This window comes from Galeopterus variegatus, unplaced genomic scaffold, assembly GCF_000696425.1.
Source record: "Galeopterus variegatus unplaced genomic scaffold, G_variegatus-3.0.2 Scaffold3176, whole genome shotgun sequence".
NCBI classification, from domain to species: Eukaryota; Metazoa; Chordata; class Mammalia; order Dermoptera; family Cynocephalidae; genus Galeopterus; species Galeopterus variegatus.
This window is the reverse complement of record NW_007729287.1, coordinates 202,691-216,090: the sequence shown is the minus strand read 5'-3', so window position 1 is coordinate 216,090 and position 13,400 is coordinate 202,691. Positions and strand designations below refer to the sequence as shown.

The window sequence follows — 13,400 nt, the reverse complement described above, 5'->3', positions numbered from 1 at the left end:
AGACAAAAGACAAAAAAAAAAAGATGACCGGTAAGGGGATCTTAACCCTTGACTTGGTGTTGTCAGCACCACGCTCAGCCAGTGAGCGAACCGGCCATCCCTATATAGGGATCCGAACCTAGGGCCTTGGTGTCATCAGCACCACACTCTCCCGAGTGAGCCACGGGCCGGCCCGCTGGAAATTAGATAATCTACTTCTAAATAATTCATGGGTCAAAAATGAAATCACATGGGTCGGCCCTGTGGCTCACTCGGAGAGTGCAGCGCTGGTACCTCCGAGGCCATGGGTTCGGATTCTATATAGGGATGGCCAGTGCACTCACTGGCTGAGCTGAGCATGGTGCAGACCACACTGTGCCGAGGGTTGCGATCCCCTTACCGGTCAAAAAAAAAAAAAAAAAAAAATGAAATCACATCAAGGTCAAAGGTTGAGATCCCTATACTGGCCAGCCACCAAAAAACAAAAAGAAAGAAATCACAAGGGAAATTTAAAAATACTTTGAACTGAACAACAACAAAAATACACATATCAAGTTTGTGGGATGCAACTAAAGCAGTACTTAGAAGGAAACTTAAAGCTCTAAATGCTTATATTAGAAAAGAAAATCTAAAATCAAGAGAGACGGAGCAAGAGAGAGACAGAGACAGAGAGAGAGAGAGAGAGAGAGAGAGAGAGAGAAATTTCATCTTAAGATACCTTAAAGGAAGAGCAAAGTAAATCAAAGAAGGAAAGAGGAGAAATCCATGATTAGAATGATTAGAAAACAGATAATAGAGAAAATCTGGTTCTTTGAAATGATCACAAAATTGACAACCCTATAGCTACACTATCCAAGAAAAAAAGATATCACAAATAACCAATATCAGAAATGAAAGAGGGGTTATTATCACAGAGTATACAGACATTAAACTAATAAGAGAATACTTTCAATAACTTTATGACAGAAAATTGACAAGATGAACAAATTTCTTAAAAAACAGAACGTACCAAAACTGACACAAGAAGAAACTGGAAATATGAATAGCTCTATATCTATTAAAGAAATTTAATTTATCAAATCCTTCCCAAAAAGAAAATGCCAGGCCCAGTTCATTACACTGTTGAATGCCATTGCAATAAGTTTTAAAAAAAGAAAAAGAAAGAAAAAAGACCAAAAGGAAAAAACTAAAACTGCACCTACTTGCAGGCTATATGATTCTTTACAAAGAAAATCCCAGGAAATCTACAAAACAATTACTAGAACTACTAGTAAAGGAATTTAGCAAATGGCAGGACATTAGTTTAACATATAAAAGTCAACAGTATTCTTATATACTAGCAAGGAGTAACTAGAAAATGACATTATAAAAATAATACAATTTACAATAACATGAAAATAACATAAAATGCGTATGAACAAATCTAACAAAAGATATCCAATACTTTTACAATGAAAATTATAACACATTGCTGAGAGAAATTAAGATGACCTAAATAAATGGAAAAATATAGCATATTCATAAATCAGAAAACTCAGTATTGTTGAAATGGCAATTCTCCCCCAAAAGATCTATAGACTTGATATAATACCAATCAATATTCACCATGCTTCTTTTTATAGATGTTAGCGACCCGATTCTAAAATGCAAAGAACCTAGTATAGCTGAAACAATTTTGAAAAAGAACACCAAAGTTAGAGAACTTATCCTACCAATTTCAAGACCTACTCTAAACATCAAAGGAGCAGAATAACGAGAGTCCAAAACAGACCTACACATATCTTTCACTAGAAAAGTATTTTAGTTCATTTCAGTATCCTTTGCAGACTTCTTTAATTCTACCTAATTCACGGTTTCATCCTCTACTCTTTTCTAGTCTCACTTCTCACCATTGATTCTCAAACTTCACAATCTCCTAGGAAGCTAGTTAAAAATAAAGACTCCTGGGCCGAGCCCGTGGCGCACTCGAGAGAGTGCGGCGCTGGGAGCGCAAAAGCGCTCCCGCCGCGGGTTCGGATCCTATATAGGGATGACCAGTGCGCTCACAGCGCTCACTGGCTGAGTGCGTGCGGCCCGTCTAAAAAAGGACAAAAAATAAAAAATAAAAATAAAGATTCCTATATGCTAACCCCAATACTCTGATTAATGGTGCGGCCCGTCTAAAAAAGAACAAAAAATAAAAAATAAAAATAAAGATTCCTATATGCTAACCCCAATACTCTGATTAATGGATGGGGGCCCATTAATCTTTATATCTTTTAACAATTATCCCTAGCTGACCAAGGTACACGTTGAAAAACATTGTTTTAACCACTTTCCCTAAAAAGATCTCATGAATGCCCTCGTCTTGTAAAGGAAAACATCATGTTTCCAATTCTTATAGTTGATGATTCCCAATTGTATATTTCAGACCAGCTCTTCACCTGAGGTTCAAACCCATTTATGTTTGTTCCAAATGCTGCTCCTCATCCAGAAATTCCTAGCTCAGTGAATGACTCCAACATCCAACTGGTTGCCAAAGCAAGAAACCCATAGATATCCTATCCTCCTTCCTGTAACTCACCACTTACTTCTAGTCATCACAACCTGTAAATTCCCTATATACTGTTACCACCATAGGCCACGCATTCTTCATTTCTCTCTTAGGTTACTGTAATAGTCTCTGAACCAGTTTCCAGCATCCCTCCAAATCCATCCTTTACAATGCTGCCAGAGTGACCTTTCTAAGACCAATTTCTGGCTATGTCATTCCCTCATTAAAAACCCTTCCAGGGTAAAATCCAAACACCTTAACCTGCCATAAAAGGCCCTTCATGATCTGGCCCCTAACCTCTCTAAATGATCTCCCTGCAATCTCCCCATCCTCTGTGCCAGTCATGTAGAATCACTTGCTATCCCATTATTTCTTTCATCTGTTCACATGCTATTCTCTCTTCCGAACAATCCTCTCTCCTCATGGCTCACTGCAGTATTCTGGACTTTCAGGTCTCTATTTAGGAGTGACCTGCTCTGGTAATACTTTCCTTCTAAACTATCACTCTCCCTTCCCAAAAGCTATATTAAATTTCTATTTAAAAATATTTACTAAGTCAATGGTTCAGATCCCTTTTACCAGACAGCCAAAGAAAAAAAATTTCACTGATTACACTGTATTGCATTGATCTACTTGCCTATCTCTCGCTTTAGACTGCCAGGTCTGTTTTTCATGTCTGCACACCTAACTCACTGCACAGCTAGTACATAGCAGACTTTTAGTAAATATCTGAATGAATCCATCTAATGAGAGTTTCTAGTTAACAAGAATCTTTTCTTTTGTATCAACCATGGAAAAACTGAGCACAGTCAGAATACAAAATGAACCAGTCTTGCAGCAAAGTAGTTTGAAAATACAAGGATTTCTAAACCCGGGGGGGAGAAGAAGACATAACAATTACAATTCCTTGAAGTTGACACGACAAGCATACAGCAAGGACATTGTTGGGTGGGAGGGGGGAGAGGGAGGAGGGAGGGGGCTTTCGGTGATGGGCCACAATAATCAACCACGTTGTATATCGACAAAATAAAAAATTTTTAAAAAAAAGGAAAAGAGGGATAAAATTGAAAAAAAGAAAATACAAGGATGGGAGGGGGGTTTCGGTGATGGGCCACAATAATCAACCACGTTGTATATCGACAAAATAAAAAATTTTTAAAAAAAAGGAAAAGAGGGATAAAATTGAAAAAAAGAAAATACAAGGATTTCTAACCCCGGGGGGGAGAAGAAGACATAACAATTACAATTCCTTGAAGTTGACACGACAAGCATACAGCAAGGACATTGTTGGGTGGGAGGGGGGAGAGGGAGGAGGGAGGGGGGTTTCGGTGATGGGCCACAATAATCAACCACATTGTATATCGACAAAATAAAAAATTTTTTAAAAAAAGTAAAAGAGTGATAAAATTGAAAAAAAGAAAATACAAGGATTTCTTACATCCATTCTTATCGTCCTTCCCAAGTTCATCAACGTATTTATGAGCGCAAACTTGATGTATGAGAAATGCAGAACTACCACTGAGTAATACGTTCCATTTATTATCATAATTTGTACTTTTTTTTTGCAAGCTAGGTTTTTCTCCCCCATACTAGGTTTAGACCCACCCTGCACTGTCCAATCCAGTAGCCACTTGCTACAGGTGGTTACTTAAATTTAAATTCATTAAAATTAAAATACGATTTAAAATTCAGTTCCTCACTCGCACTAGCCACATTTCGAGTGATCAAAAGCAATACGTGGCTAGTGGCTATGACACTGGCCAGTGCGGATACAGAGCATTTTCATCATCACAGGAAATTCTACTGGACAGAGCTGGAGACACGATTATAAAGAGAACCTCCGAAAACCTCACTTACTTCTTAGCTCCCACGATCCTCGTGCTCCTCTGCTGCTTAAAGGATGTGGGTCCCGGAGTCTAGCAAACCACAAGCACATGAGTGAGTACTAGGGTCCTCTGAACCTCGATCACAAAAAAACGAATCCCCCTGTGCCCAGAAGAAATGAAGCTCTCCGGGGAAACTACCTCAAACGGAAGAAGGCAACACTTTTTAGAAAAAGCGTGCCGTCCTATCTTCCTACACTGTAAAGGCGGGTGACAAGACCAGAGCCTTCATCTTCCCCCGTTCTCAAAGCCGTGTCCCAGGGAAAGGCTCTACAAGGGAGGCGAGAAGAGAAGACAACGGATACGGGAGGCATTGGGCACGTCAAAGGAAGAGAAATTAACGGTAATCTGGCGAGGGACCAAGACCAAGGAGGTGGGAAACAGGCAGCGGAAAGTGGGAGAAGAAAAAGGGGACAGGTGATCCGATCCAGAAGGGTGGGGCCTACGACGGGCTCTGGGAAAACCAACTCTGAGCACGGGACAAAAGCGCGGCACCGCGTGCTCCGGGCTCGAGGCGCTACCTCCAAAGCACAACGGTCAAACCCAGAAACTCACGGCGGGGACTGCACCGAGTCTGGAAGACATCACTCCCTCTCCACGCCTCACACTTCCACCCAAGGGCTCCGGCCGGACCAACGCCACTTCCGCTCTCCTCGCCTCTCCCGGATGTGGACTCGGCGCCGCCGAGCCCCCGAACGTCTACTTCCGCCTAGCAGCTTCCGAGGGGGCTGCGGGCCGGAGGGTGTCACGTGGCAAGCCGCCCTCCGAGTCCTCGGAGACCCCGCCCGGGACCGCGGCCTGGGGCTTGGGAAGCTGTGGGTGGGGCTTGGGGAGAAGGGGCGGGGCTTGGAGGCTTAACCTGGCCTCTCAGAACGCCTGCCTCTGGTGCCATCTCGTTGCATGATACCTTGTGCCCTTCCACCCAACCCAGTGGCCTTTCTAGATACACGTGGAGATCAATTATTGCCCCTTTATTGATCTTAGAGAAATTACAGCCCGGTTCTCGTCTGCCCTCCCCCCCCAGGTAGAGAGACGTAGAAGCCCTTTCATTGCTGAGCTGACAGGAATTGGAGGCCAGTGGCTGAGCAGGATAGTACAGCTAGGCGAAGACTTGAGGGAGACAATGAATAATAGGGCAGATGTCGCCTCATTTACTAGCTTCAGGACTCCAAACTTGTCCTGCTTTTGGATTTTTTTGTGTGGTCCCTAGGAGACATGTTTGAGTAACTCTGGAAATCCTTAGGCAAACTATGTCTGGGCCTCTTAAGGGAACTGTGCTTGAGTCTCTCCTTAGGGGTTCTGTGATGGATTCTCTCAGAGTGACTGAGTCGGCTCCTCTCAGAATGACTGTGCCGGCTCCTCTCAGAGGGACTGTAATGGGTTCTCCCAGAGGAACTGTGTCCTCTCCTCTCTGTGGGACCACCACGGCTCCTCGAGGGACTAGAACATCTCCACTCTGAGGAACTGCGTCGGCCCCTCTTTGAGGGACTACGATAGTTCCTCTCCATGGGACTGTGATGGCTTCTCTCAGAGGGACTGCGACAGCTCCTGTCCATGGGACTGTGATGGCTTCTCTCAGAGAGACTGCGATGGCTCTTCTCTGAGGGACTGTGTCGCCCTCTCTCTGAGGGACTACGATGACTCTTGTCCACAGGACTGTGGCATCTCCTCCCAGAGGGACTGCGTCGGCTCCTCTCAGAGGGACTGCGACAGCTCCTGTCCATGGGACTGTGATGGCTTCTCTCAGAGAGACTGCGATGGCTCTTCTCTGAGGGACTGTGTCGCCCTCTCTCTGAGGGACTACGATGACTCTTGTCCACAGGACTGTGGCATCTCCTCCCAGAGGGACTGCGTCGGCTCCTCTCAGAGGGACTGCGATGGCTCCTCTCCAAGTGACTGCACTGACCCCTCTCTGAGGGACTGTGATGTCTCCTCTCAGAGGGACTGTGTCGGCTCCTCTCTAAAGGAATGTGATGGCTCCTCTCCAAGGGACTGTGACGTCTCTCAGAGGGACCGTGATGGCTTCTCTCAGAGATACTATGTCGGCTCCTCTTAGAGTGAGTATTACATGTGGTTCTCTCCCTGTAGAAGCTGTGGTTGTTTTGCTCCATGGCTCCTCTCCAAGTGACTGCACTGACCCCTCTCTGAGGGACTGTGATGTCTCCTCTCAGAGGGACTGTGTTGGCTCCTCTCCAAGGGACTGTGACGTCTCTCAGAGGGACCGTGATGGCTTCTCTCAGAGATACTATGTCGGTTCCTCTTAGAGTGAGTATTACATGTGGTTCTCTCCCTGTAGAAGCTGTGGTTGTTTTGCTCCTTGGGTGTGAGTTTCTCTTTAAGGTGACTGAGCAAGGTTCTCTTTAGAGGGTAACCAGGTAAGATTCTCCCTTGGGCCTGAACTCTGGTTCCTGGTTTGAGCAACTTCTTAGGCTCCTGGCTGGAAATTTCCTTTGCATAGTTTTTCTTTGCTCTGCTGCTACTGTCATTTTGAATAGTACCAAAAGACTGCTTGGTTGAGCTAATTTGGACATCGATATCTCTTTGGGAAACTTCAGGCTTGGGCAGTTGGAGAGGTCTTGGTTGGAAAGTACTATCTCTTTTTGTCTGTCGAGCTGATCTGCATTGGTCTGTTTCTCCCCATAATATGCCCTCCTTCTTAGTGGTTGGGCCTTTTGGCCTTAGCTTGACAACTAGCATCCCGTCTCTTTTACTATCTCTTGGTAAGTAACAGTCCCTGGCTTTTTGTTTTGGATGGTAGTTTTTGCTTGACCACAAATTGTCTGGCCTTGTCCTGTCCTCAGGCTTCTGCCCAACAGGACCTATAGCTCTGTGTACTGTTCGGAATGCATGCTTTAGGCCCTGAAAAAGCAGTTGCATGAACTTGGGTTGGGAGGTTTTCTTAGGCTGTCTTTTTAAAGAGGCAGTACTTGTCTGAGCTGCTCCAATCCTCTTCCTTCTGAAATGGTCTGGTAATTCCCTAGAGGGACTCTCTATTGTGCTCCTACTGTTTGTGGAGAACTTTGTGTTTTGTGCTCTAAGTCCTTTGGTGATTCTTTTCGTTGTATATTTTGAATCAGGGCTCTTTTTGGTTCTCACTTTATCCCATTTTTTATTCTGATTGCTTTCAGAGTCACTCTCTGGTAGAGAGTGAACTTGAGTGAATTCATAGTGCTCAGGCTCTCCAATTTCTGTCTTTCCTACTGGGTCAGGGCTGCCACGTTGTCTTCGCCTGATGTGGACTTGTACAGGAGCAGTGGACTGAGAAGATCCAGATTGGAAATCTACTGTGGGATTAGGACTACTGGAAGCTCGAGTATAGATTTTAGCTCTCCTTTGTGATAGTGATATAGGGCTCCTTGGTATGATGGGTCTGTCTCTTCCACGATACTTGGAGACTTGGGGTCTTTTCCCAGTTTGCAACCTGAAGCCAAGATGCAACCGAACCTCGCCATGGCCTTCAGGAGTGCTTACAGGGTGGAGCTGTGGATAGATAAGAAGATAAGGCCCAAAAGTGGCTTGTAATTTATGACAGCAATTAAATCCTGAACATCGGCCACACTGTAGACAGATAGGATATTTTAGGACCAGACCTGAAGTTAGAGGTGGAGGCACATTGGGGGGTATTTGACTCTTTAAGAGTTTTGTTGCTATTTTTAACTGCAGATCTTGTAGCAGCTGGAACTGTTCTAAGTCAGTCTTGGCCTGGGAAAGATAACTTGGCTTGAGAGAGTGTTGGGACTTGAAAATCCCAGTCTGTGAATCACTCTGTGAGTTCTCACTCTTTTCCACTGAAACAGGATCTTCTCTTTTGTAAAATATCCTGAGGGAAGACTCTGACTTTACAGGGGCAGGAAACTGGATCCCTGCACATGAGACAGGCCTATGCTGAATGTCTTCCTGGGATATATTACTGAGCCTTGAGTTTGTTTTCTTTATTCCCCCTCTCGTCCCAGAGTATTGCTGTATTATGGAAGATGTGGAACCACGTGTCCATATTCTTAAGGTTGGTCTTTTCTCGTGACCATGGCATAAAGTATGTCTCTGAATGTAGTTTTTGACCACTGACTGCTGAGAAATAGTACCTGGACCCTTCTCTAGAAGGCTCTGGGAAAATTCCATCAGTTCAGCTGGAACCCCAAATAAATTCTGAATAGATTGACAGGTATCTGCAGTGGTTCTTTCCGCTAAAGATATTTGAGAACAAAGTTTTTTTTCCATAGTGGTCCCCAAGACATTCCCCAGCATTAGCATACTGGAGAGATATTTTCTAGGTAGTCGTTGTCGCAAGGCATGACTCTCCCAGACGTTCTGTTGTCTGCCCAGGAAAGACCAGATAAGGCCTCTTTGAGACCCTGGTTCTGCCTGGAAGGTGATAGATGGTGACTTCCAGCTTTGCTGTGAATGTTGGGAGAGGCTCTGGAGTGAATTCTCTAGCTCCTCCATCTGCTTCCTCTTAGTTCTTTCCTTAGATATGACATCCACTCCTGAGGTCTTAGGATGTTGGGTTTCCACTGTCTTAGCTGACTCATCAGGGAGTTGATTATGAAGGGCCAAGGGAAGGGTTGAAGACTGTATAGCAGGGTCTATGTAGGGCTCTTCAGGCTGAAAAATATCTTTCCCAAGGGTTTTTATATCCAAAGCTCTTGATACTTCTGGCATCCCAGAATCCCAAGGGCCTCCTAATCCAGATGTTGTTGTAACAGAACTTGAAATGAGTGGGGTCAAAGAACTGTGTAGGAACCTAGAGAAATAATTCTCTACTTGTAACTCTTCTCCTGATGTTAACTCCTCAGATTTCCTATTCTGACATACCTGTCCTAGATTCACACCCTCAGATTCCATGACTTTAGGAGGCTCTGTTTTTGTCTGTATAGATTTCACAGCTTGAAGCCCTTGTTCATGTGTCAGTACTGTAGGTTCCTCAAATGCATTCGGTTGCTGTGATGTTAATTCTACAGATTTCACTTGAATATTTGGCCTTGGACTTAATTCTGAAGGTTCTACTAGTTCTTGAAGATGTGGCCTTCGGAGTAAATCCAAACAATCCATTACTTTAATCTCTGATCCTATGGTTACTCCTATTGGTTCTACAACCTGAGGAGTAGGTCCTGGTGCTAATTCTTCAGATTTTACTATTTGAAGCAGTGGCCCTGGGATTAACACAGTCTTTACAACTTGAAACCCAGTCAACTCCATTGTTTCCAAAATTTGGTGTGTTGGCTCTGTGATTAATTTCTCAGATTTCACATTTTGCATCCATAGCCTTGAAGTAAACTCTGAAGGTTTCACATCTTGCAGTTTTGAAGTCAACTCAACATATTCTCCCATTTGAGGGGTTGGCCCTGGTGTTGTCACTTTCACAGATTCAACAACTTTGGGGGGAGAGTCTTGGATTACCCCTACTGATTGAACAACTTGAATTTGTGTCTTTGCAGATTCTGTGACTTGATCTAGTGGCTTTGGGCTAATCCTTATAAATTCTGTAATGTGACCCAGCGGTCCTGGGGCTATCCCTGAGTGTTTCATACTTTGATTCTGTAACTGTGTTAGCCCCATTGGTACCTCCCCTTGCTGCCATGTCTTAGAGTTGAGCTCTACAGATTCTGCATGTCCCACAACTTGACTTGTTCGCTTTAGGGACAACTCTAAAGATTCCTCCATTTGCAACCATTGCTTAGAGGTCAAACCTACAGATTCAGGAACTTGATGTCCTAGCTCTGGTTTCACCTGTGAAGAAGAATGTGGGACGTGATATAATGACTTTGGAGTCAATACTATAGATTTTTCCATTTGCGGTCTTTTCTTGGAGATAACCTCCACAGGTTCTAAGTCTTGAGGACAGGGCCTTGGAGATCTCTCTGCATATCCGGTGGCCTTATTTATTGGCTTTGGGGTCATTCCAAGGAATTCCTTCCTTTGCAGCCTTGCCTCAGAGGTCAACTCCATAGCTTCTATAATGTGATGCGTGAGCTCTGGGTTCATCCCTTCAGAGTGCATAACTTGCTTTAGTGGCTTTGTATATAACTCCCCCAAATCCTTATCTTTAGGCCACGACTGAGATAGCAACTCTAGAGTTTCTGGTATTTGGTAGCTTTCCTCTGGGGTTAATTCTAAGGATTTTGAGCCTTGATCCTTTAGCACTGGAGTCAGATCAACAAATTTTGGCACCTGAAAATCTAGCTGCAGAGACATCCCTGAAGATTCCATGGCTTCATCTGTTGGCTTTGGGATCAACCCCACGGATTTCTCTACAGTTTCTGTACTTTTATGTGCCAACCCTTGTGCCATTTCTGAAGACTCTTTGCCTTGATAAATTGGTATTGAAATCAAATTCGCAGATTTAGGGATGTAATGCCTTGGCTTTGGGATCACCTCTGCATATTTTACAAACTGATGCCCTGGTCTAGGGGTTATTTCAGATGATTCTGTGATTTGATAATTTGTTAGTGGAGTTAGCTCCCCACATTTCACTCTTTGAAGCAGTGACCCCGGTGCTAACTCCACAGATTTTGCAGTTTGCTGCTGAGGCACTGAAGACAATCTCACATGTTTTATACTTTGCAACTTTGGCTCTGGAGTAAACTTCAAAAATTTCACACCTTGATGCTGTGATTCTGGAGACAAACTTGAAAATTTCACACTAGTCAACATTGGTCCTGGTAGGAACTGCCCGGTTGGCTCTGGTGCTAACACCAATGATTTCACACCTTGCCATCCTGAAGTCAACTCTTGGCAACTCATACCTTGCTCTTGGGAACCTAGTGTTAACTGTGAAGGTTTTATGTCTTGAAAGCATGACTCTGGTGAAAAGACTGCAGATTTAACACATTGTGACATGAGGCATGATGTCAACCCTAGAGAATCCACACTTTGAGGTTGTGACCATAGGTTTGACTTCACAGATTTACTATCTTGAGAACATTTCTCTGACACAAATACCATAGATCCCACACTATTCTGCATGAGGTGTGAGGGAAACTCCTTAGATTTCATACTTTGAGGATGTGGCTCTGGATTTAATGCCACAGATTTTACTTTTTGAAAACATGGCTCTAGTGTAAACACCTCACATTTTAAGTCCTGCAGCTCAGAGCCCAAAATTGATTTCACAGAATTTTCACTACAACGCAATGGCTGTCTGTTCATCTCCACAGACTTTATATTTTTAAGCAGTGGCTCTGGTAAAAATAACATAGATTTCATACCATTTAACTGAGGACCTAAAGTGAACATAGGTTGCACAACTTGCTGCTGTGAGTGCAAAAATTGGACTCCTTGAAGCTTTGTCCCTGGAGTTAACTCAGAAGATTTCGCACCTTGCAAGTGTGGTTCAGGATTTAACAAAATAGATTTTGTACCTTGAAATTCTGATCCAGGATTCAATTCAGAGGGTTTCATGCCTTGCATCTGTGGCCCTGGATTAAACTTTATAGACTTTATGCATTGAATTTTTGACTCTGGATTCAACTCAGAAGACTTTATACCTTGAAGTTTTGAAACTGGAGTTAATTCAGAAGATTTCACACCTTGTGAATGCAGTCCAGGGTTGCACCCAGTAGAGTTTGCACACTGATGTTTTGGCTCTGGAATGGATGTAGAAGAATTTGTGCCTTGAGAACACAGCCCAGGGTTGCACCCAGTAGAATTTACACACTGAAGTTCTGGCCCTGGAATGGATGCAGAAGAACTCACACCTTGAGAATGTGGCCCATGGTTGCACCCAATAGAATTTACACACTGAAGTTCCGGCCCTGGAATGGATGCAGAAGAACTCACACCTTGAGAATGTGGCCCATGGTTGCACCCAATAGAATTTACACACTGGAGTTCTGGCCCTGGAATGGATGTAGAAGAATTCACACCTTGAGAATGCAGCCCAGGGTTGCACCCAGTAGAATTTACACACTGAAGTTCTGGCCCTGGAATGGATGCAGAAGAACTCACACCTTGAGAATGCGGCCCAGGATTGCACCCAGTAGAATTTACACACTGAAGTTCTGGCCCTGGAATGGATGCAGAAGAACTCACACCTTGAGAATGTGGCCCAGAGTTGCACCCAGTAGAATTTACACACTGAAGTTCTGGCCCTGGAATGGATGGAGAAGAATTCACACCTTGCAAATGTGGTCCAAGGCAAAACACCTTAGATTTTATACCTTGAAGCTCTGGCCCAGGATTCAGTTCAGAACAATTTACACCTTGCAACTGTTGTCCATTGTTGAATGCCATAAAATTTTTACACTGAATCTGTGGCCCTGGATTTAGTTCAGAGGACTTCCAACCTTGTGATTTAGGCTCATGCTTGAATCCCAGAGATTGCTCATCTGGAAGTTTTGTCTCTGTGCACAACTCAGAAGATTTTATCCCTTGCAACTGTGGCCCAGGGTCGAACTCTAAAGACTGCATACCTTGAAGCCTTGTTGCCAGGTGCAACTCAGAAGATTTCACATCTTGAAACTGTTCCTCAGAATTGAATTTCATAGATTTCACATCTTGAAGCTGTGTTCCTCTGCACAATTCCGAAGATTTTACATGTTGCAAATGTGGCCTAGGATTGAACATCATAAATTTTACACTTTGAAGCTCTGGCCATGGATTCAATGCATGAGATTTCTCAACTTGCTGCTGTTTTCCAGCACTGAACTTAGAAAGTACCACACTGTGGATCTTTGATTTCAAGGTCAACTCAGAGAGTTTTCCAACCTGCAATTCTGGGCCATGGTTGACCGCTGTAGAGTTCATCGTTTGAAGCTTTACTGACTCAGACTTCACACCTTGCAGCTTTTCCCCAGAGTTTAATTTTGTAGATTTCACACCTTGAAGGTGTATCCCTGGTGTCAACAAAGATAATTTCCTATCTTGTAACTGCCGTGCTGAATTGAACCCCAAAGATATACTATCTTGTACCTTTGTACCTAGAGTCAATTCAGAAGATTTCGTGTCTTGCCACATTGGCCCAGGCATGAATCCCACGGATTTTACTTTTGGAAGCTTTGTCCTTGGGA

At 43.8% G+C, this 13,400-nt stretch overlaps 2 protein-coding genes across 2 annotated transcripts in view; both read right to left on the bottom strand.

Moving 5' to 3' along the window:
* Positions 1-5,046, bottom strand: part of ZNF512 (zinc finger protein 512) — a 32,277-nt gene extending 27,231 nt beyond the window's left edge. Inside the window, exons 1-2 of the mRNA XM_008584220.1 lie at positions 4,951-5,046; positions 4,370-4,428 (exon numbers count right to left, since the gene is read on the bottom strand). Of these exons, the coding sequence (XP_008582442.1) occupies positions 4,370-4,428; positions 4,951-4,980 (89 nt within the window). The 5' untranslated portion in view covers positions 4,981-5,046. The remainder of the gene's footprint in view (positions 1-4,369; positions 4,429-4,950) is intronic.
* Positions 5,047-5,391: 345 nt separating this feature from the next.
* On the bottom strand, positions 5,392-12,107 carry LOC103599993 (chromosome unknown open reading frame, human C2orf16). Its single transcript, XM_008584223.1, is given in 4 exon segments — positions 5,392-5,620; positions 5,622-6,507; positions 6,509-11,163; positions 12,090-12,107. Coding segments are annotated over 4 exon segments (5,637 nt in total). The 3' UTR covers positions 5,392-5,542.
* Between the last annotated feature and the right edge of the window lie 1,293 nt (positions 12,108-13,400).